This window comes from Paramisgurnus dabryanus, chromosome 9 (genome assembly GCF_030506205.2).
Source record: "Paramisgurnus dabryanus chromosome 9, PD_genome_1.1, whole genome shotgun sequence".
In the NCBI taxonomy this organism is placed as follows: Eukaryota; Metazoa; Chordata; class Actinopteri; order Cypriniformes; family Cobitidae; genus Paramisgurnus; species Paramisgurnus dabryanus.
The window spans coordinates 40,924,490-40,949,551 of NC_133345.1; the positions used below are offsets into that span (position 1 = coordinate 40,924,490).

General features: G+C 36.9%; 1 protein-coding gene across 2 annotated transcripts in view; it reads right to left on the reverse strand.

Annotated features, from left to right (window-relative positions):
- The window catches only part of cntn5 (contactin 5), a 286,113-nt gene that overhangs the window by 118,439 nt on the left and 142,612 nt on the right, over positions 1-25,062 (reverse strand). For both annotated transcript variants that reach the window (XM_073815840.1, XM_073815839.1), the window contains exons 3-5: positions 23,615-23,818; positions 7,443-7,566; positions 6,507-6,682 (exon numbers count right to left, since the gene is read on the reverse strand). In XM_073815840.1, coding sequence (XP_073671941.1) covers positions 6,507-6,682; positions 7,443-7,566; positions 23,615-23,818 — 504 coding nt within the window. The remainder of the gene's footprint in view (positions 1-6,506; positions 6,683-7,442; positions 7,567-23,614; positions 23,819-25,062) is intronic.

The window sequence follows — 25,062 nt, forward strand, 5'->3', positions numbered from 1 at the left end:
ATGCACACATGCTTCGCGTCAAGTTGCCTTTAGGGCTGCATAACAACTAATTGCAACTAATCAACTAATCGCAACTTTGCAGAATAAAAGTTTTTGTTTACATCATATATGTGTGTGTACTGTGTATAATAATTAGGTGTATATATAAATTCACAAACTTGCCTCCTTCTCATAAAGTTTACACCTAATGACAATATCTGTTTTCGATCTCATTTACATCATTTAAAAGCAGACATTCCAAGCATTATGTAGACATTTATCTTTTGTTTCTATGACAAGGATTCGTTAAGTTACAGTTTTTTTTTCAAACGCGTTTCTGAAAGGATTTCACTGATGAAATGAGAACAAATCGTGCATCATGTTTATTTTCTTAATTTTGCGAAAAGCACAACATACTGTTTTAATTTGGAGTGGACATAAAATAATAAATGAGTGTTCATACATAATTTATATTATATATAAATATGAATACTTAATATATACATATATTTTTTCCTTAAATTATAGATGCATGTGTATGTTTTTATATATATATATAATTATTATACACAGTACACACACATATATGTTGTAAACAAAAACTTTTATTCTGCAAACGATTAGTTGTTATCAGATGTTATGCAGCCCTAGTTGCCTTACCACATGTATTTTGTATTATTTTCGAATAATTCAACAGCCCGTCTTAAATTATTCCTTATGTTACAGTATTTACTACAGTTGTCTGCTTGGCCATTAGCAATTAACAAGTCAGCTTTAAGTATCTCATTTGTGAGGTGAGACTGTTAACAGAGTTACATATTAGGTTCCATTTTGGTATGAATGTTGCCCTCAAAAGGTTATCGCCTAGATAAATGTGGACAACACATAGCGAGGCAGCACACTAGGGCTTGCAAATCCTTAATAAAGTAGTCATACTGCAGTCTCTTCCACATCATGTAGACACAGTTCAGAAAGTTTCTATTTTCTGTGGTCAAAAAAGTGAAGTTGTCCACAAACAGAAGCATCTGTTGTACATATCCACAGCTGAGCCATGAAACTTACATTTCCTCACTCATCTGTTGAGATAGACCTAAATCTCAGAAGGGACTTGCAAAGAGACTTCAAAGCCTGGCCAGGTATCTAGATTGAAGCAGGTAGTTCTGCTTTTCAAAACAAAGAAACAGAAAGCAGGCCCAACAGAGAATGTTGGGGAGCACAATACCCCAAAACTGTGAAAGGAATACAGACTAAAGATTTATTTCTCTCCCTTTTTAAATAAATATATACGTTTCCAGAGAGATGAGAATACTGTCTGCACACCAACTGGTTTCCTTGGCAAAGCTTTTTTTAGGGGTCTGCCAAGAGGGGGCTGTCACATCCATGGCCATGCAGAAAAACCAAACCTCTCTTAAATGACAGAGTTGACCATTTCTTGGAAACTCATGTGTGGCTTTCCTAATCAAAGACGGCAAACAAAGAGATCCAAGCTAAATGTAACCCTACAGCTCGCTTTCTGGCGAGAAGAGCTGTTCGCATTTTAAAAGACCTCTACTGACACACCCCATGCAGGAAAGCATTCATTTTTGAAATTGCGCAGCGGTAGCTGCCAGTAAAAGTCAGCTCATGTGGCTTCTGAGTGCATTTCAGAAACAGATTTTTATGAATGGCCACTTTTAATTGAAAAACACCAAATATTCAGTAAAGCCGTTCCTGGTCATTCCTGAAAATAAAAGAGCTAGACATTTCTAGCATGGTTTTAAGAACAAGGATTTAAGCAATGGTTTTTGATCTTTTATTTAGAGGATATAAGAGACAGACAAGAAAGAAAAGGAGAAAGATAAAAAATTGGAACGAACCCATGTTCGAACCCGACAACTAATAGATGTCATTGTCAAGTGCACTGCCTTCTACTCCACACCTCCAACAGTTAATTTATTTTAATGTTACTTCTTGCTGAAAAGAAATGAAGCACCAAATCAGGCTCATGCCCCACGCCAACAAGACTGAAAGATCCTTGGGTGTCCAACAGGGTGATAAATGGTGGCCATTTGTTATGCAGAGGTCTGGGGAAAGCTCTGCATCTCAATGTCTGCTGCTGAGAGACTTTCTTTGTCTCTCCGAAAGCCCTTCAGAATAGGCCACAATGTGCTGACCAAGGTCATAACCAGACGAGAGAGAAGGGTGAAGGAAAAAGACAGAACACTGTGTTCATACGTGTTGGCAGCCCATATGGAGCTTTAAAGAAAAGACCGGACAATTTCATGATCTCATTCACAGAATATTTTTTTTCTAGGACGCAAAAAAACGTAATAAATCAGAAGAGTCTATTTGCCGTGTATAGGTGAGTGTACATGAAGTCTACATAGGTTATTTTAAAATAACAGACTGTGAGGTACAGAATATCATACTGTAGCTAGAAAGCTTTCATTGCAGGTAATAATGTAACATCGTATGTATACCAAGTGTTCGTTTTTCTACAGAGCACTGGGGGCAGTGAATAGTAAAGTACAAAATCCCGTCGAGTACGCCAATAAGGCTACTATGGCCATTGCTTTTGGGGAAACAGTAAGCAAGACTAACAATGTGTTTTCTGTGCCTCTAGCACTGTGCTGTATGCTTGGTTTGGTTTGCAGTGATGTTTTGAAAGGAAGCCAAAAGAATGGTAGTAAGAAAAAAAGCTATTAGCTATGGGTTTGTGAGCTAAGGCGTTAAGGGCACTCCCCTAACTAATGGAGACAACCCACAGGCCTGATTTTAAGAAAGTCAACTAAGCATAATGGGGTTGACTTAAATTTATTTACCCTTCATGCCAAACTTGACCACTGACTGAAGTGGTGACAGCAAAGTAAGCTGTATACATACAAATTTATATTGAATCAGCATTTTATCCAGACGAATCAGGCATTTTGGGAGCCTGAATCTGCAATTTTTTTAAACTGGGTCCCAAAGTGAATAAAATGGAGACCCTTGCGTCTTCGTGTGTACAGCCAATCCATATAATTTAGCCATTTTCTCTAACAGATAACGGAAAATACAGAGAGGTGTGTAAGTTTGCTTATCATCCCCTATTTATGTGTGAATCCACACATTTGCATTTATATTTCTGATCTGATCATGAACTTGCACATGACGCACGCTGTTCTATAAAGCTGGCAATCGATCTCAGTTTTAGCACGAAAATTGAGGGGCTCCCTGATCTCTGCGTTATTCCAGTTTGCACACATTTCCGGTTGTGAATGTTGATCTGTATATAAAACCCTTATGTCAAAGAGCTGAAGGGTAACTTGTTGCAATTACACAGGTGTCTAGGGTTGCAAACTTTGTCATACTGAAATAAGGGACAAATGGTAGCCTGCCGGGTATGGTTTTGTTTATACAGTGCATTGTTTTAAGCCATTTGTAAAAAAGATAGCTAATCCCTAATTAAATATTAATTTAAAACTTTTATGCCTTGGGAACTTGTGTAAGGTTTATTAATAGTTTGTTTATATAAACCGTTTCAGCGGTAACAACATAAACAAGCCGCTGTCGCGGTCCGCACGTAACTTCCGGTAAACTCCGCTAATAATAAATAACAACAAATTCTTTAAACATAGTTTATTTATATAACAAGCAAACAAAACAACACATAGATTACCTAGGAAACCAAAACATTTGTTATTTTCGACGAGGCATTTGTTCAAGAGATCAGTTTAGCAACTAGTCAGACCATTAAAAAAACGAAACCGGAAGTAAGGTTCGGATCCAGACGTGTATCACGTGCGTCCGATGAAACCATCTATACAGCAGGTACTTTCCCACAGTCCTTTAATTGAACCATTACCATTACCATTACTATCTAGGACAAAACATTTCATGCACTAAGGGTAAAAAAACATTATCCTCTTCATGTTAATCTTATTTTGTGACAAACTAAAAATTACATATATTTTCTAAGATGTAGTTTTGCAGAGTCAACATCAAATACTTTAACAAATATTGAAAATACACTTACAGGCTATGAAACAGAAGAGGGAGAACGTCCTAGCAAAGCAGATTGAGATGTTTTATTAGGCAGGTCTGAATCAGCGATCCCTTTAGAATTGAGACTGAGCTTTGTAACTATGCCAATCTTATACATGCACAAATAGCAAAATAAACAAAGAAAATATGAAATAATTTTACATGACAGCTTACGCATACTGATTTTACTTTAGAGGGTCTGTAATTGTATGATCATTCTCAAGTGACGTGATCCTCCATACCGCAAAAAATATATATTTTCAAATTTAGTTTTAAATATATTTCAGAATATACAAAACAGCCAAATATATTTGCTACATTACATTAAAATATATAAACAAAGTATTTATAAACGTAACAGGTTTGAAAATAGCAAAAATATACTTAATAAAATTTTATATTTCAAACATACTTTACAAACTTTTTATATTTTGGCCAGGAAAAATTATTTGCAGTCTGGTTTGTAAAATTAGAAATGTATTTGTTGCACTGAAATAGCTACATTTAGAAATATATGTTAATATATAAAGGTTTAGACTAAATATAACTAACATTTTAAAAATATATTTAACTCTTTTCCCACCATTGACGAGTTACAGTATATCGTCAATTAAGAGAAAACATTTTCCTGCCAATGATGCTTTCCTGATGAGATTTATAAAAAACTGAAGCAAAAGCTGATTTTACAAATTTTAAACTCTGTGTATGTTTTGATAATCATTCTGAATGTTATGTCTTACAAAATTCCCTGCAAAAATGCAAGTATTTCAGCTTTTTGCTCAAAACTTTGTATTTTTGAAGAAACCTACCCATATTTAATGAGTTATAAAAGGAGAACAAATGAAGATGTGATGATTTTTTTTCCCCGTTTTTATTTGTTTGTTTGAAACAGGGTATGTTCTTTCATTTGATATATTTGTATGTTGATATATTTTTAGAAGAAAATTTTCCTGGAAGGCATTTTGTGAAACTTGTGAAAATCACAAGTCGCTCTCATATTCCGGTCTCAGCTATTGCCTGTACATTTTATGCTTTATTTTTAAGGCGTGTACTGAATTTTGTCTTTTAATATCACTGTCTTACTCCGCGTAATGCAGTGTCTTTATAATGTTTTACTATTGGAGAACACTTAACGTGAATTGTTGCCTTTATATTCTATGCCTATTTGCTTGCCTTTACATACGCCTGCATTTTGCCATAACTTTATTATGATGTGTTAAGGACAGAAAGCAATGACCATTGCCTGCTGATAGGAGCGAGGTGTCCGACTGGACGAGCCGTGTGTTTCAACTTGTGCTGGTGTTTGAGAGGGGCACGTTGGAAGAGTAGACTGAGCCCACATCTCAGGCATATGAATGATTACATCACGCGTTGTTCATACAAAATTAAGAAACGCAAATGTTAAAGTGATTTAAAGTCGCATTTCAAACGCAATATTCAACATGCTTGTGGGCATCAGTGAAAGTGCGTGTGGTTTATCTCCTTATCGTACACAAACCTCGTTGACATCAAGCTCTATCAATGATCTATCAGCTGCATATGGCGTTTATTAAATATGATCAGTGTATTTCATGTGCACACCCTATTGTGTCTCACTGTCTGTTACCAGACCTGTTAAAGATGCGGTTTCTGTAATGTGTGCAAGAATCCCGAACGGATGTTTATAACGCGATGTTCGGGGTAAAGAATATGCATGCTTATCCTGTAAATACATATAGAAACAGTGATATTACTTAAACTGTGATTTTTGCCATTTCGCCAACCTCTCTCAACATTAATTTCACTTGCACTACACTCAAAATCACGTCCACACAAAAGATGTGACTGTTGTGGCCTCAGAACACGTGTATACACTACTGTAGCATTGCCACTCTGTGCTCCATTGCTACGGCTGAAGAAAAACACGCCCCCTCCTCATTAACATATTAGACACAGAAATGTAGAAATAAATACGTGTGGAAATAAATACATGTATAAATAAATACATGTGGAACAAATAAATGTAGAAATAAATAAACGTTTAAATAAATAAATGTAGAAATAAATAAATGTAAAAAAATAATAAAATGTTCACATAAATACATTAATAAATACATAAATGTGGAAATGAATAAAAGAATAAATAAAAATGTATAATTAAATACAGAAATAAATAAAAGTTTTAAAAATATTTTAATACAAAAATTTGCAAATACTCATTTATGTTTGTTTTTTATATTTCTCTGCATATTTATTTTTGTATTTATTTATTTATGTTTGTTTTATATATTTCTTTGTACTTGTATTTATTTATTTATAATTTTTGCACTCTTCGTCCTCTATAGACGTCTCGGTAAATACAGGACAGTTGGCAACCCTAAACGCATTCTCACTATGACACGCCCCTTTGGCATATTGTTCCTGCAAATTGTTCACATCTTACACATTTTTTGGGATGACTAAAAAATAGAATAAGGGAAAGCACTGGCATGTGGATGTGGCCTGAGATGCATAAAGAGAAATGGCAAATAACATCCAGTACTTACAAGCAAACTGCAGGAGGGCATCTCTGCTTAGGACGATGCCGATGCTGTTCTCTGCTCTGCACTGGTATCTCCCATAATCAATGGCCTCGCTTGCGTTGTGTATTATCAAGTTTCCGTCAATCAAACTGTAGCGGAAATCTGCTTCTACATCCACATTCGATCCATTTATCAGCCAGCTGTAAATACAATACAATTAGCAAAGATCAAACAGATGATGTACGAGGAAAGGCGTGAAGTGTGTACAGGTTTGGCGAAAACATTCTGCCCGTCATCATTAATCAGGCAACAGACTGAACATAGATTTATGACTTGTCTAGTTGCTCTAACAAACAATGTGTTTAGGGGAATAAACCTGCAAAAGTATAGCTACCTCTAACCATGAAACTAGATTTAATATATACAGAAGTTATCACATGATCACCACTGAATAGCTTGTTAGCACATAGACTGATGTGTCTAAATAGCTCAGACAGGAATATCGATCTAAATTACGGACCGGACGTCAAACCACATTAGTGTCTGGGAACACAGTCACATGGCGGATCATTCAACCTCGGCAACACCTTTATTTATTTATGCTTATGGAGGATAAGTGATTCCTCCAGGTGGAATCAAATCCATCGATCAATTGCTGTCTGCTTTCTAAAGGTTAAGACTTCTCTGATCCAACAGTACGGGTTGAGGAGTAAAATGCTGATTCTAGCACATACATACGGTTCAAACTAGTGAAACTATGATTCTACCATGTCATATTAATTTTAATTAGTAATTCACAGTGGAAAAGTACAACATCTGTGTCAAATTAGCATTAGTCTAACAGAAATGCCACCCAGACAGGATAATAAGGATTCAAGGTAAAGCTCTGGAGAAATTAAATGTCATTTATTATCCATTTAATAAAATCTTATCCATGTTAATGAGACGAGAAAACCGTACCTGTAGGTAGGAGCAGGATTTCCTCTGGCTTCGCAATTCATTATCACTTTCTTATCGTCTGAGCCCAGGGCGAAGATTGCGTCATCGGGTTCCTGAACGAATACTGGGCCGAACTCTTCGCTCTCTGGGGTCACAAGGAAAAAAAAGAAACATGATTTGCAAATCTTTAAAATAAACAACGATATTACGCTTGAATTGAGAGCTTATTTCTGAAACAAAAAACACTAAAAGGTCAAATAAAAAATTGAACATGCTGTTGTTTTGTTTGTGAGTTGTTTTGTCACATGAGTTACAAGATAATTTATGCAAATGTTGATTTGGTGATGTTAATAACCAACCTGTTTTCACTGTTAATATGGAGTATTAACACATAACTTTTAAAAACACAAAACATATTTTTTTGTAAATTTTAAATAGATGCTGAAGCTTACAGTGTAGACATATTTGCAACATTTAATCATAGCATTATAAAGTTTTTAAAGCTACAAAACTTAATAATAAAAATTGCTGTATAATTTCCCTATAAACCCTACCTCAAACCTTAAACCTAAAGCCTTTTTAAACAATAATAAAAAATAGGTAATGTATTATTTTATATTTTGCAACGTAATAGACAGAACGTGTAGGTTTTTTAGTAACAATATAGCATTTATAACATACTGCATATCTCTGCTGAATAATTGAGTTTTTACAATTATAAATACAAAATCGTCTACACTTGCTCATTTTATGAATTGTTTAAAAAAAAACACGACCATAAGTTAACTTCCAGCATCCCATAATATACACTGAAAACACAATTTAAAAACAGAGTTCCCACAGGTCCTTAACATTCAAGGCCCTGGGAAATTTTTGAAAATATACATGCATAGATACAGGTCATTGAAAGTGCTTGAATCTATTTTATGCAAGAAAAAAAAATCCATATTATTCCCTGTGAAGTATAAGAAAATATATCATTAAAATTCTAGACACGTTCTAAACTGTTCGCTTTAGATGCTTATATCTTCTGTATAAGCTAATAAACGAATGTTGATTCATACCAAAATGCTTTTTTGTTGCATAGTTGTGTTTGACACACGAAAACATCTCTGGTTACGTAACTGTTGTTCCCTGAGAAGGGAACGAGACGCTGCGTCTCCCTTGCCATACTTCCTGCATCCTGTAATGCCGTCTTTGTCAATATTTCAGATAGCGTTATACTTTCATGGCTCCCGCGTCACTCTGTCTGTGTCGTCAAGCCTCACAATTGGTTGAATTTAATATACACATTCAGACGCACTTACCCCTGGAGGCGTCCCCAAAGTGTCACCACAGTGACACAGCGCAAGTTCCCTCGAAAGGGAACTGTAAAAATGTATCTTTAAAGGTAACACAATGTAACCTTGCTCTTACTTGAAATGCGTCCCCACATTTAGTTCTTGATTTTGAGGGCATTGGACCTGGAAAGTCCTTGAAAGGTCCTTGAATTTGAAGTTAACTAAGGACCCTGAAAGAAACCTCTGCCAAAAATAGATGAAAATTATTTGGGCCTCGATGTGCACCATGGCAACACCATGGCAAATGACATTTCTGGGAGTACCCATTGGTACATAAGGCACATGAACAAAGCAATCATCCAGTACCATAGTACATATCAAAATAAATATCATCATATGTTAATCTAACATTGTCGCTTTATCAACAACTTGTATGTCTGAATTACACCTTTGTAAGGGAAATGATGTTTATGATACCATCACGGCTGAATACTCCCTGTCACGCCTCGACTAAATCCAGCAGATGCTGTTGTTTTTGTGCAGGAGCGGATTTAGACAACAGAGAAAAAGAAGAGATGAAGGACCTGTGGGCGCAGAGTTCAAGCATAACCTAGTCATTTGTAGCGGCTTGGGAGTGAGCTATATAAGCTCCGGCTCTATTATTTATGCTGTGTGCTGCATGCATAATAAATCCCCTCATGCGGGCTGCAGCATCGTCCCTGTCTCGAGCTGTATTTCGCCCAGGTGTCAGTATACGGGTAGCCAGGCACTTAAAAAAACTGTCTCCTGTACAACCTGTATCTTTTCAGGACAAAAAACACATTTCTTATACATCACAGTCTGTTGCCGTATCGCCCACAGGAAAGTGTTACATTCTCAAGAGGGGATATATGATCGCTGGCAAAAGAAAGAGAGGAAAAGTGCAAGATACTGTATTGCCTATGCGATATTCATCACAACAATATTTGTAAATAAAATACTTTACTTGAAGCCAGTCCTGTGCATACAATGCATTATATAGTCATTCTTATTGCATCATTTACATGATAAATGTTACTGTGTAGTTTCTTAGTGGTTGTTAGGTCAAACGCTTTGGCAGATGCTTTTATCTAAAGTGACACAGTGTATTAATGTATATACACAGTATATGTGTGGAGTTTGAACCTATGACCTTTCTGTAATACTGCATTGTATTAAATGAGAAATGCTGCTGTCTTTGTAGTTGCAATATCTTTATATGGCTTTACATATATATATATATATATATATATAAATAAAGTGCTTGGTGGTAAGATGCATTTGCTAGAACCCATGAGTGACTTTACAAAACACTATATGAAATGACATCTATCCTTGACTTGAACCCTCGACATTGTTACAGAAGAAGAAGAGAAGAGCCCAAGCGGCAACCTTACGGTCTCTCTCTTGAATCCAACACTGAAGTGACTTAAACTGCAATTCATCAACTGGCCACTAGAGGCAAGCCCCAAAAGTGAGTCAATCCCAGAGGCCCCCCTATGTTAAAAAGCCCAACTTTACAGCAGAAAAATATGGTTTATAAACGGTTTCAGCAGCAACAACATAAAAAAGCGGCTTTCGTGGAAAACACGTAACTTCCGGTAAACTCCGCTAAGAATAAATAACATTAGGGGCCAGTCATACCAATAGCGTTTATGGCAGTTGCAGGCACCTTTTTTGAATGATATTCTATGGGCAGGGCGCGTTTGCGCGCTGTTTATGAGCGCCGAGCGCCTTGCGGTTTTTTGCCGCCTGCCGCGCACGCGTTTTTGAAGGAGCGCTGAGAGCGGAGAAGCGCCCGACGTCATTCGTGTCTTTCCATTGTCCAATCGAATGAGGGGAGAGGCGGGCCTTACGTTGTGGTGAGGGAAGTTTACAGTTGCTTTGAAGAACCGGACTCCACTCGCTCACTCTCTCCTGCGTGTTTGTGCACCTCTCATCCTCAAACAAGGTCAGAGCAAGCGTCCTCTTTTTAAAGTTTCTGCTGATATGACAGTTAACAGCAAAAGAGCGCTCACGCTTCAATATTTGATTGACAAGACAGCTGACTCGGTGGTTGCTTAGCAATATGAAAAGCCGCGTCGCACTGCCCTTTTTTTAAAAAAGGCAGTGCGTCGCGCCTTGCGTTTGCAAGCGTTTAAAGCGCTTTTGGTGTGACTGAAGCCTTAAAGTCCTTTTAAAATACTTTATTTATATAACAAGCAAAATAAACAATACGTATATTACCTAGGAAACCAAAACATTTGTTATTTTCGACGAGGTATTCATTCAAAAGTTCAGTTTAGCAACTAGTCAGACCATTAAACAAACAGAAACCGGAAGTAAAGTTCCGAGCAGACACGTAATCGCGTCACCGCAAGTGTGTCCGATGAAACCATCTATATAGCAAATTTTTCCAACTGTAAGGGGGTGGATTTAGCTTTAGGGGCGGTTCACATTTCGCATCTTTTCCGCACACAAATACGCTGTTTTGAATGTAGACATGCATCACGTATGCGGTGCAAAAAGTTATTTTTTCCAGGTGCGGTAGCACCGTAACCAGACGAAAAAAGAGGAGGCGCATTGGAAAGGAAGAGGAAAGTTCCGCGGTTGTGTTTTCTGTGTAGTTTTAGATGCGAAAGTAAACAGTTCTGCATAATTAAGGGCGTGGCCAGTTGAGTGACAGGTGCCATAGTGTCGAGCTAGACGGGCATAGTTTCCGCCACCAGGCATCTTAGCTCCACTCACGCTCTGCCCCTTTGCCCATTTATGGTCATCCGGGAGTGACGCGATGCCAAGATGGCGATGGTCTGCTCCAAACAGTTTTTGGATTGCTTTTCAAAATGCTTTTCAGAAACCTTTGAATGATGTCACAGACCCTATGTCCGTTGTTTTATGCAGTCCATGGAAGAGCCCCTCATTTGTTTCATGTAGCAAAGTATGACACAGAAAAGGGCAATTTGTTAGTCAGCAGTTTTCAACGCATCCCCTCTGTCAACAGTTGAGTATCTTTATGTAAACCAGTGCTCTATTGTAAACACGCTATTTCCCCAACCGTCTCTTGGCCGACTGTGGGCCTTTGAGATTTAAAGAGCTCTCCGCAGCACAAACACTCCCACTCACCCCATATGTTCCCCGTGATGCCAGCAGTCAATATCTTCTTCGGTGAATTATTTACAGATCTGTTTAGCTTGGCCGGGCCTTGCGTAATTGGGGATTATTTTCTGACGTTACAATAAACTGATTTCGATTTTGCATGTCAACAGTATGACTTTTTGACTAGACAGACAGAGGGAAAAACATCTCATTACACGCACACATCTTATAGACTTTAATTGTTTTTATACAATGCTACTAATATCATATGTAACTAATAGAAACAGCTGGTGATGCAAGTAAGAAATCCTCTGTTGGCTCCATCATCTTATTTCGATTCGACCTTTGTGGGCTTGGATAGCAAACCTTTAATGTCTGCATCTTTTGAAGGATTCAGTCTTTCAATTTCGACCATAGACTGTAAAAAAATATGGACGTAGTGTCCGTGACGTCACCAATAGGTTTCTAAAGATTGTTTTGAAGCCAATAGTAGGCGGTGCCTGCCGTCGCCATCTTGGCCGTGAATCACCATGTACTGTATCACTTCCATCCGAAAATGGTTAAAGAGGCGGGACGTGGGTGAAGCTGAGGTGGCTGGTTGCTGAAACTTTAGTGACAGCAGTGGCTGTACAACCGTCACTCAAGTGACCACGCCCTTAATTATGCAGAACTTTAAAGCTTAATATCATTTAAACGGATGAGTTACAAAAAAATCACAGTTTTTATAAAGGGCAAAATTAGCTATACAGACCAAAAACTATTTTTGTACCAGGCTGTAAACATAGCCCCTAACAGCCAATCGATGAATTGCAGTTTAAATAATTTCCGTATTGGCATCACCAGAGAGATCGGAAGGTTGGCCCTCGATTTGGACACATGACCCCAAGCTGATGGTTATTTTTGTTGCAAAAAGTAGCAATAATCTGTAACAGTATACAGTAGATGTGACCCAGTCTGTGAAAACCCAGCTAAAGTCATTTTTGTGATTTACTGTTTTCTACATAAAATCATTTGACATAATATTAGGAACATCCTGTGAACCTTGATATTTTAAATTCTGACTATGGTCATGTCAAAGACTAAAATGAATGAGTGTAAATGTATGTTACTGTAAATGTAACACTACTTCTGTCCTCTAAAATTAAAAATAGGGCAAAAACATACAAATTAATGTGGTTGCATTCTCTCGCTCAGTGCATCTTAACTCTGATTTGGGGACCCACATCACTGCAGATATTGTCTTTTTATCATGTCTCCGAAATTGCCTACTTCTATATTATATATATGCAAAAATCAGTATGCATAAAGTATATCCAAACCTCAATGCAAAAACAATAGGCTAGAAATGTATGCATCAGATGCCCACTTTTCAATCCCATGAGAGCACAGGAGCTGAATTCAAAACACTAATAAATAAAAAACACAATAAAACTGCATGTGAGCAGGGTGGGTCTTTACAAAAATTAAGTGATGTGTACAAAGAAATGTATTCCTCACATTGTACTTCTGTAAGAATACCTAAACAAACTGATTCAATTAAATGAATTAATTCACGGTTGTTGTTTGTAAATGTACATAATAGGTCAATGAACACAGGGTCACATGACAGATGTAGTATGTATACTGCACCCACACATACTACAGTATATGTAATGTACCATTTCAAGTGTTGATAAATAGGTACTTCAGTTCGTACTGTGACAATATGAGATTTCACACACCGGGATACAGAATATGGAGTGCTGTGAGTTTCCAGGATGAGGACACATGCTGTTTTTACAGCACATCAATCTTTGCACTTTTGCAAACATACAGTACTTCATTGTTTTCTATCTTTTCATAATCTGTATACAAAGTATGTCTTGCCTTTTTTTGTGATAATATAAGTCGCATAACACAGTTCAAAGGTTTTAGTTGCTCTATATGCCAGCCCTAAGGCACAATGCATTCGTACTGCTTTACAATGTCTGACTGCATTCAAAAGTGTGTTATAAAACAAACCGTAATGTAATTGCATATCAAAACTACTTTAATAATTTCACAGGGTTAAAAACTCACCGAAAATGTCAAGGAAGTCGAGAAAACGTTTAGTGGAAAATGCAAGACTTTTATAACAATAGCAACATAACATTAGCCTACAGCCACTGTGTAATAATGTATGATGGTACTTTGATAAATACCACGATACATTTTATTTTTCATTCATTCAAAGGAAAACAACTTTATTTTCTTATCCTTTTACTAAATACATTTTTAACAAATATAGCATTTTTAATGATAAGTCTAAAGGAAGTAGATTTTATTCATCCCACATCCCGTAATTTTCAAGTACATGCTTCTCAATTTGTAAAGTGTTTAGATTAAATTTGACAGAAAAGTGGAGTAAGAATGCTATGATCCTTCTGGTTTAGCTTCTGTAAGTAACATCACCTCAAGCAGCAGAAATATAGGTCTATAACCTAGTTTTGGTAGTTGAAGCATATGATATATTTCAGCATTTAGAAATTATCAAGTGGCCAGAAAAAGCATTGCTTCCTTAGGAAGAAGGAGTACAGTAATGTGTGCAGTCTCAGGCTCTCCGGTGGGAAATAAAACACTCTCTGGATTTAAACATTAATCAGAAATACAGCACAGATAAAGGACAGAGCTGCTGATCCCTCTCCTGTAATGTTCAAGGGAAAAAACTGGAATAATTTGTTGCTTGGCAGAAGCATCAAACACTTCCTACTGTAATCTCAATCCTTGAAGTTAAACAAATGTGTACGGTCTTAAAGAATGATTCACCTGAAAATTACAATTCTCTCATCATTTACTCCCTGTCATATGAATATCTCGCTTTCAGCTAACACATATTGAGATGTTAAGATGTTCGCACTCTTCTCTTTAATAGAATGAAAGTTGTTTAACAATGTTAACAGTTTGAAGAAAAAGAAAAAAAACGTATCTTTTCTTTTTATGCACTTCTCACCTCCCTTCAAAACTACTCCTACATATAAATACAATACAAATAAACGTTGCTTTGTATCCTGTGCTAATTGACTGCTCTTCAGGCAAAATGCTAAATTGTCCCTCATTTGTAATTCTCTATTGAGAAAGGCTACTGCTAAACAAATTAATGTAAATGAAAGCGAATGGTGACCCGGGGCTGTCCAGTCTGTAAAACACCAAGAAATAATGAAAAAAATAAAACTAAGAAATAAACTATAAAAGCAGCCAATATGACTTGTGGCCATATTCACACTTAGTATGTCATGTGTGGTTGAATTTTGTTTGGTATCACTGATGTCAAACCTGGCGGTGCTCGGCATTGAATTCATTTTATCGCTTTTGATCGCTATTCACTTTCATGGTATTGAAAACAATACCCTACTGAAAAATCCAGTTACGACCAGCATAAGCTAATAGCTGGTTTAAGGTGGCAGTAGCTGGTTTCCAGCCTAACCAGCGAAGTCCAGCTAGACCAGTGACCAAAACACAGACCAGCTTGCTACACCAGCAAAACCAGCTAACATAAAGCTCACCAGCTTATGCTGGTCTTAGCTTGATTTTACAGTAGGGTATTCTGCTAACCTTTTTATTTTATTACACACACTAAAAAATGTACAAACCCAGCTGTTGAGTTATAAATAGCTCTATGCTGGGTTGTTTTTACCCAACTATTTAAACAAGCCAGTATTTTGGCTGAAACATCTAGAAGTAGACCGATTATTCAGCAAAAATCCATGGAGTTGTGTCCTTCATATTATCATTACATAATTAATAAGCTGACTAGACGCTGCGTTGGCAGAGAAACAAAAGCAGGAACCTAAGTTTTTGTCAAGGCTAACAGGACGCTATTATTAGTAGTACATCAGACAGTTACACAAAAATACACGCAGATAAATTCAACCCAAACGGTTAATGTCATGATTATTTCCATGTGTTTGCATTAGTTTTTATCCAGGTGGTTACTTTTATCCATGATTTAGCCAGCTAAGCTGTATATTTTAAAGAACGCTACTGTAACTATATGTTGAAATTAACCCAAGTGTAGGGTTTGTCGATATTTTACCCAACTATAGGTTAAAACAACCCAGCATTTGGATTGAAATGAACCCAAGTGTTGGGTTTGTCCATGTATGACCCAACTTTGGGTTAAAACAACCCAGCATTTGGATTGAAATAAACCCAAGTGTTGGGTTTGTCCATATTTGACCAAACTATGGGTTAAAACAACCCAGCATTTGGATTAAAATTAACCCAAGTGTAGGGTTTGTCGATATTTTACCCAACTATAGGTTAAAACAACCCAGCATTTGGATTGAAATGAACCCAATTGTTGGGTTTGTCCATGTATGACCCAAACTTTGTGTTAAAACAACCCAGCATTTGGATTGAAATGAACCCAAGTGTTGGGTTTGTCCATATTTGACCAAACTATGGGTTAAAACAACCCAGCATTTGGATTGAAATGAACCCAAGTGTAGGGTTTGTTGATATTTTACACAACTATAGGTTAAAACAACCCAGCATTTGGATTGAAATGAACCCAAGTGTAGGCTTTGTCGATATTTGACTGAACTTTAGGTTAAAACAACCCATAATTTGGATTGAAATTAACCCAAGTGTTGGGTTTGTCCATATTTGACCAAACAATTTTTTTGAGTGCAATAGAAGGAAAACCATGTGTAGTTTTGGACAAACTATTTCTTAAAAAAAACACCCTAAGAATACTACACAACCCACAGCCCTGTATCACATTCTCATGAATCAAAACTAACAGAGTAAGACAGCGGAGTGCTCGTTCAAGTTTAGCTTTCTTATTTTTACAATTTATTGGCCGAATGACACAAAGATGACCGACCATCAAAAGCACCCCTCTTTCAAACTTAACGAAAGCCCCAATAACAAGTGGCATTCCTTCAAGCGAGAAAAACCTCGCCCGAGGCGTCGCTTTTCCTGCCTAGTGAATGCCTTTGAGAGTTTAATCAAGCGTTCGATGCTTCACTATTAAACAGGGAGCGCTCCTGGCGGTACACAATTTTACAGATAAGCTGTGACATGTTTGAATGCACATCATGGTACCTTTGTATAAGGCCAACAGTTGAGAAAGCAATTACGACAGAGTGCCGAGGTTCACTGCTGTTGTATTGTTCAGCTCAGTTTGAGCAGGTACACCCTGTACAGACATCACCTTAAACAAGGTCTCACCACTGGCCCACACTGTAATTATAATGAGTACGCTGAGATCTGGTGTCTGAGGACAGTTAGACAGCCGGCTCTTGACAGTTTATGTAAGGACAGTGACATGAGCTTGAAAATACCAGAAGTGAACTCAACAGATGCAACCATGTTTCTCCATGCCTGGCTGGGAGGTTTTGTTGTATATATGAAAGCATTTGGTGTCATACTTGAGTTTCAGTAAAGATAGCTGTTTGAAAAGTGCCTTTTCTTTCGTTTTAAATAAAAGTCCATTGTTTACATTAGATGGCTGTTGCTTCTGCTTCATCACATTTTGAATTTATACGTTTATACAGTCGACAGGCGCTTTTATACAAAGCGACTTACAGTGCATTCACTTTTTTAATATGTGTATTCCCTGAAAATCAAACTCAAAACCCTTGTAATGCTAACAAACTGAGAAACAGGAACATTATTCATGTGTGTTGTAGCTTGTGCGATTTGATATACTGTATGTGACCCCTGGATCACAAAATCAGTTGTAAGTTGCACGGGTATATTTGTAGAAATAGCAAAAAAAGACATTGCATTGGTCAAAATTATCAATTTTTCTTTTATGCAAAATCATTAGTATATTATGTAAACATCATGAAGATATTTTGTCAGTTTCCTAGTGTAAATGTCAAAACTTTATTTTTGTGAGTGTGCAGCAGAAATTGGCCAAAAACTGGCCTAGACTGCAAAAAAAAATATTTTCAAATAAAAATATCAGATGCTTTTTCTTGATGAGCAAAATGACCCAACAAAAAAAGTCTAGTTTTAAGACCAAAAATATCAAAATTTAAGTGGTTTTGTGCATAAAACAAGCAAAAAAATCTACCAATGGGGTAATCAAATTATTCTTGATATTTTCTTGAATTTAGTGTTTAAGAAAAAAGTGTTGTTTTTTTTGTTGCTTGTTTTATGCACAAAATCACTTTAATTTGATATTTTTGGTCTATAAACTAGACTTGTTTTCTTGGGTCGTTTTGCTCAGCAAGAAAAAGCATCTTAATTTAAGAATTTTTTTATATTTTTACTTAAAACAAGACAAAAATACTAAGATTTTTTTTCCTGCAGACATGTCACATCAGCAAAGTTGTTGATTATTACGCCAGAATGAGAGTATAGTTCCTAGCCATATCTGCCTAGAAAAATGCAACTTTTAATTTTCTGTCGGTCTTAGTTCACGATGTAACTACAGAAGAGTCAAGTTTTAAATAGGAAAAATCTAGAAACTTTGTGGTTATTTTTAGCACAATGCTAATGGTCTAATACAGTAATTCTCAAAGTGTGGTCCGCCAAAAGATGACCTAAACTAGGCAAGTGTTTATACAATCGTCACTTATTTAAGTAGATTTTTAATGCACTTGCAAAACTGTGATATCAGTTCTTGCATTCTGTTTTAATAACGTAAAAATGGATCGGGGCTAAACCAAAGAGGAGTCAAAAGAAAAGATCAAGCATCAACCGAAAGCAGCTAAAATCCACAGATCTATTAGTTTTGTAATGTACTAGTAAAATCCCTATAATTTCAGTGATTTTGGACATTAAGGGGAACATTTTTTTCAGCATTTTATTGTTACCATAGTTACAACCATAGACTTTATATACCCACCACCTCAGTTTTAAACTAATGGCTCTTTGGAATGACATTAAGTGGGACCTAGGCTGTTACATTATGTTTAATTGCAGTTTTTTTTCATATGTGCAGTTTGTTGTTCATATTAAGCTGTAACTCATTTCACATTTACTTGTTCAAATGAAATAAAATTCATAATTTCATAACATAGCATTGCATTTGTGTTTAAAAAATTAGTTTTTGAGTTGAAACAGTTGCATATTAAACTTCTTTTTTTGGGGGCGTCTTACAGTGGTATTCTGTTAGGTGGTCCTCAGAAAAAAATTGGAAGATAAAGTGGTCCTTGGGCTGAAAAAGTTGGAGAAACACTGGTCTAATCAGATTCAAAGTGCTAGCGCCAGACCCGAAGATCAGCTGAATGGATTCCAAAACGATAAAAATCAAATTTTTAACTCTAGGGGAGCTGGAAAATGAGCATTTTTTTTTTTTAAGTACAGTGTCCCTTTAAATCCATTTTTCTCAATATTTACATTTTTTGCACCCTCTGATTCCAGATGTTTTAATCACATCTCAGCCAAATATTGTCCTATCCTGAAAAAACATACTGTACATCAATGGAAAACTTATTTACTTGGCTTTCGGTTATGTGTAAATCTCAATTTGACCCTTACGAAGGGTTTTGTGGTCCAGGGTCACATAAGGTCCGTTTTCACGATAGAAAAGAGGCTCCTGAACTGAATAATCCAAGAATCATTATGTGTTTCTGTGCCTGAAGTGAATACAAATACGATCAAAATCAATGTTTTAGCAAGCCAAGTTCAGGAATTTTGCGCAGAATGTCAATAAAATTAATAATTTCAGTATTTTTCATGTCATAAATAAAAGTTTGAGTATTGTATCTTGAAGGCTTAGTTTGAAACCCATCATTTACAGCAATATACAACACGATTTGCATATTTTAATTTTTTTATTATGACTACTTTGATGCTCTAAATGTCAAAATGAGATTATGCGCCTTTAGTTGGGGTTTCACGAGGTGGTGTCACATATAGGCTAATTTCTCATTCCACCCAATTACAGTTGGGAATTCGAGCAGTGTGTTAGATGTAATTACTGTTGCCCACACACGTTTATGACTTTTAAACACATTTTTACGACGTTCTTCTCTGCAACTTCTTATGAACGTGCTTTTCTATCTATTATTATCACATGTGATCACACCGAGCTGTTTAGCAAGCGCAGATTTAGCGGGGAGCCCAACGCTGTGTGTTTGAAACAGCTGAGAGTTACTGTAGCATATGCAGAGATATGATGTATCTGGTGCTGCGCTCCTTGTTGGAGGTACAGTGTAGTCTCGGTATGGGGGAATGGTGAGTGTTTTATGATTAAGCAGCTTGATAATGTCAGAGGAATCAGACATCTGAGAGGCACGTTGAGATCCGTCAGTCTCGCCGTGAGCACGGCAACCCTCCTCACGCCCCCCACTCCAGCTCAGAGGTGTTACAAGTCAATGACAACCTAAGGACTGCACAAGACAAGACGCATCCCGCCGAAAAATACTGGGTCTTCGTGGCATGGATAAATATGCCCATACACACATTATGTGACAGCTTTGTTCTAACTCCCCATCGTTTCCTATGTGACCCCTAAACTGCTGGAGTGTGGTGATCCGGAGGAGACAACGGTGCTGACTGCATCATCTGGAGTGAAACATATGACCCTGTTCTGACCCAATCGCTGCTTTTGAACCACAAAGACAATGTTTAACACTTCACATTCACTTCTCTTGTGAAGTCAATAACATCTTTGATTGCAGCCTGTAGGATAATGTGGATGGAAAAGCAGGTCATACTAACACACTCAAGCTGGCCAACCAGTCTGAACAGCGTTTGGATAAGAGTCAACCACTTCAAACAAGTCCTCAGCAGCATATACTGTACAATTACAAGCTCTGACTAGGTTAACTAAGATGGTCTACAAGGTTGACCATCAGCTAGTGTTCCAGCTGGTCAACTACCAAATACTACAAATACAAACAAAATACTTTTTTGGTCATGAACTGCCCACAGTCTGTTTACTAACCAACAGATCCATATTGCAAACAAAACTAAATAGCACTTGTAAAAACAGCAAGCTCCAATAGATGCCCGACAGCAACACAACTTCCAGGAATTGGGTCCATCAGTCAACCGGGAATAAAAAAATAACTGGATTTGGGAGGAAGAACTGTTTATGTATGAAAGCCATCCAATCTTTGAAACATCTTCAGTTTGTTTTTGTTTGTTTGTTTAAGGTAGAAGCGAAAAAGCAGCTCCTGGCCTGAAATATTTAAAACTGGTCCAGACTATATGCCACAACTCTTTTGAAACTACAAACCATGTAAATTAAGGTGTCTAGATTTTAAAACGAAAAGCGCGTGAATATCCTAGTTCATTGGTCAAAGTATAATTAAAATCTTATTTGTTATTATTAGAGCTATCAAACAATTAATCGTGATTAATCAAATACAAAATAAAAGTTTGTGTTTGTGTAATATATGTGTGAGTGTACTGTATGTTATTATTTTGTACATATAAATACATACACATCTAAGTATGGCGGGTATTTTAGTATTTAAGAAAAATTTTATTTATATATAATTTATTTTTATTTATATAAAATATATAAAAATATAAATAAATATATATTTACATGTAATTTTTTCTTTAACCTTCATGAATGTGTGTGTATTTATACAGGTAATAATTATACACAGCACACACACATATATTATTCAAACCCAAACTTTTATTTTGTATACAAATAATTGTTTGACAGCCTTAGTTAATATCTATGAATTCAAAACAGGGACAAAACCTTTTTAAATTATTTTTATTGTTATGGTTTTGTGGAGGAAAAATGGGACTCTGGGACATCTGATCACCATAAGGTAAAACCAGTCTAGTTTATGTAGCTTGATTTCCAGTAGGGGAAAAGCGTATTTTTGTTTTTCATTGTCAAAGCATTTGACCCACAGCACAGCAAATGCAGTCTAACACAGAGCAATTTGTTTCAGCAGTTAAAACAAATGGTTTCACACAACAAAACTACAAGAATCTTGACACGTGACAGCCAGGTATTATTTATTTGTAAAGCTAGATGTCGTATAGTGGCTTTGTCATTCTCCTGTGAAAATGTATATTTGCCTCTCTGACAAGAGCATCCGTCAGTTGTCAAGCTGACGGAAGACTGGAGGTTTCGGAAGTGCCGAGATGTTTCGAATAAACCCTTCTTCAAATTTCAACCGCCAAGGGTTTGGTCAACCTTAACTCAATGGAAACATGAAAAATGATTGAGATGTCTAGGTCACTTTAACTGTTCCAACACATAGGTTTAAACTTTTAAATAGGAAGAAACGTACAGAGTGGATTAATATTATAATATTTGACCCGTTACCCGATCCGTTATCCGATAAAATCATTCCAATTAAAGTTCTTTATTGTTTTTTTATCTCACACCTTTCTTAACATCGCAACAGATGCAACGCTCGCCCTAGGCTACAAGAAGCATCACACAAAAGTGTCACAGTGGTGGTGACGTGATGGCTCAAATGTCATATCGTTGTTGCGTATATGTAAAGGTAATTTTCTTCTTCTATTATTTTTTATGCCATTGCAGTATCTACAGCTATATTCATGGCAAAAATCAGTTAATCCATACACAAGTTTTATTCAGACAAGTTGATAGGGGGAGGGACAATTTGGCATCTCCGATTTGCCTAACTTGCATGTTTTTGGCCTGTGGGAGGAAACCGGAGTACCCAGAGTAAACCCACGCTGGCACAGGAAGAACATGCAAACTCCACACAGAAAGGCCACCTGCCCTAGCCATGGCTCATATTGCACATATTTTCATACGCGCTACTACCTGCACCAAAGGAGTAAATTATCCGCCCGCATCCCCACCCGTGAATTAGGAATGTCACAATCCACCCGTTTTAGCCACTTTTATGCAAGTGCCCTGTTGCAGGACTCTGATCTACACTATTTTGAATCTGAAATAAAATGCCGCACATTTTTGCATAAACTGATATAAATACGTTTCTTCTGTTCATATCACTGCATCTTTTGGTTGGAGTGTCCACTAGAGGCACTGGAGGCGCTTGCGTTAATATACTGAACATAATTGGCGTATATTTATCAAATTTATTCTTGTGTGACTGTGGCGGATATACATCTAATGTTCTTACTGTCAGGATCGATCATGTTTGGCTGAGGTATGTCAAGAAAGTTGCAAAGACCAATTTCCATATTAGATTAAATTAGAATCTAGAAATATTTATTAAATACTTAAAACTTAGATAAAAAAACCTAAAAACCTAAAAAAAAAAAAATTGATAATGAGGAAATAAAATTATTTTGTTTCGTCTTCCTGATTCTTATTCTTCCTTCATTTCTTAACCCCATTCCAGCATCTACGGCTATATTAATGGCGAGAACCAGGTAATCCATACAAAAGTTTTATTCAGACAAGTTGATTCATACACAAGTTGGGGAAGGGACAATTTGGTATCTCCAATTTGCCTAACTTGCATGTTTTTGGCCTGTGGGAGGAAACCGGAGTAAACCCACGCTGACACAGGTAGAACATGCAGAAACTCCACCTGGCCTAGCCGGTGCTCGAACCGGGAACCTTATTGCCGTGAGGCAACAGTGCTACCCACTGAGCCACTGTGCCGCCCTCCTCTTCCGATTCAAATGTATTTTTAAGATTAAATAAAACATAGGTTTTAAATTGTTTCCACAAAATCAGTATTTAAAGCTCAACTGGTACTTTGCATTTTGGTCAGGTTGGTTTTGATCAAGTGTGGCGCTTCAGATTGAAATTCAACCCGAGCGCGGAACAGAAACGTCCCATTAGTATTTGAGTCGCTCGCTGTGGGGTCAAACTTCTAAAGTGGATAAGAAGTGCATGCAGAAGTCATTTCTCTGTGTGACAGGAACAGCGATCAGAGACAGAGTGAATCTGTAAGTGCTCAGCGTGAGTGATCTACTCCTCACCTTCGCTCATGTAGTCCTCTTGTGAGCTGAGGGCCGAGTATCTGTGCCTGGAGAACAGAGGCCAGTCCTGACCGGACGATCCCGCTCCGTGACTGTTCCTTAATCTCATCCTGGAGTTTAGCGTGGAGGATGAGGAACTGTCTGACTTCATCCGCAACACTGCCGCGTATGAGATGGGTCTCGCAGCGACGGCTTTAGCCAAATCTGGAAAGGAGACAAAGACGCTTTTAGCACAACACAACTCAGTGGAGGCTCATAAAAATCACCTAAATACCTGCTAAAAGATACTAAGATACTTATTTTTCATCTTGTAAGACAGAGTGACCTGTAAAATCACAAAATAACTCTTTACTCTTGTAAAGGCTGGTAAGTTTTCATGTAAAGTTATGTTTTGGATCATGTTTTAAAGTAACTTTAAATGTTATTCATTGATTTTATAAGCATACTTTTTGCATAAGAAAAAGAAAAAAAATTAAAGTCATTTCTCAAATAAAAGAGATGCTGTAAAAGAGACCCTGACACTGACTTTGTCTCTGTTCTAATAGTGTTGCTTTATTCTCACCACAAGAAAATGAGAGCATCAAAAGGTTATATCTGTCATAAACAGCGTCACTTTCTATTGAAAACGCCACTCATTCGCAGTGAAATTCATTTAGATAGCAAACCCTGGGTTGCCAGATACACAGAGGAAACATACAGCTAATTATGTTTCTATTAGGTTACGTCAATCAACGCTATATTTGTAATTGCTACAAATCATTTTACATTTCCCATTTGTGTTAAAAACTCTGGCAAAAAAGGAAGTACTTATTCAATATCTTAATTAAAAAGTCATTTTACACCTGCTGAAATTTCTTTTTTGGGGCGTTTGCCAATTAAAACGTAACGAATAGTGACTAAGCCGCTGCGAAATCAAGCTGTCAGACTAAACCCCCAGATGCGCTGCCTTGTAAATGAGTAAAACCAGACTTAAACTTAAACGCTTCGTTCTCCCAGCATCATGGAATCATTTATAAAGGAGACGTAACTTTAAGAAACTGAAACCATCCAAAATGTGTTTTTGGATTTGTGCAAACTTGAGGGTGGAAAAAGTGGGTTGACATTTACGATTTTCTAATTAGAGACGACCCTTTTAATACTTGCAAAATATGACCTTTGCCGTTCCAAACCTTCGGCTCATAGCCTCCAAAAGTGAGACCGCTTTGACCGCCAAGAGAAATGAGAACTGCGTTCTTTTTATGCATTTTCAGAAAGATATTAATAATATCAGCCTAAATAAGCTGAATAAGATAAGAAACTCATTCAAAACTGGAAGACAGGTGTGTAGACAGCTGCCTACACAGAAATCAACACAAGCGCCCGTATAAAAAGTAAATACAGGCAGTTACCGGATTTGATGGATTGAAAGATGAATGGATGGATGGCTTGGTGAATGCTTGATGGACAGA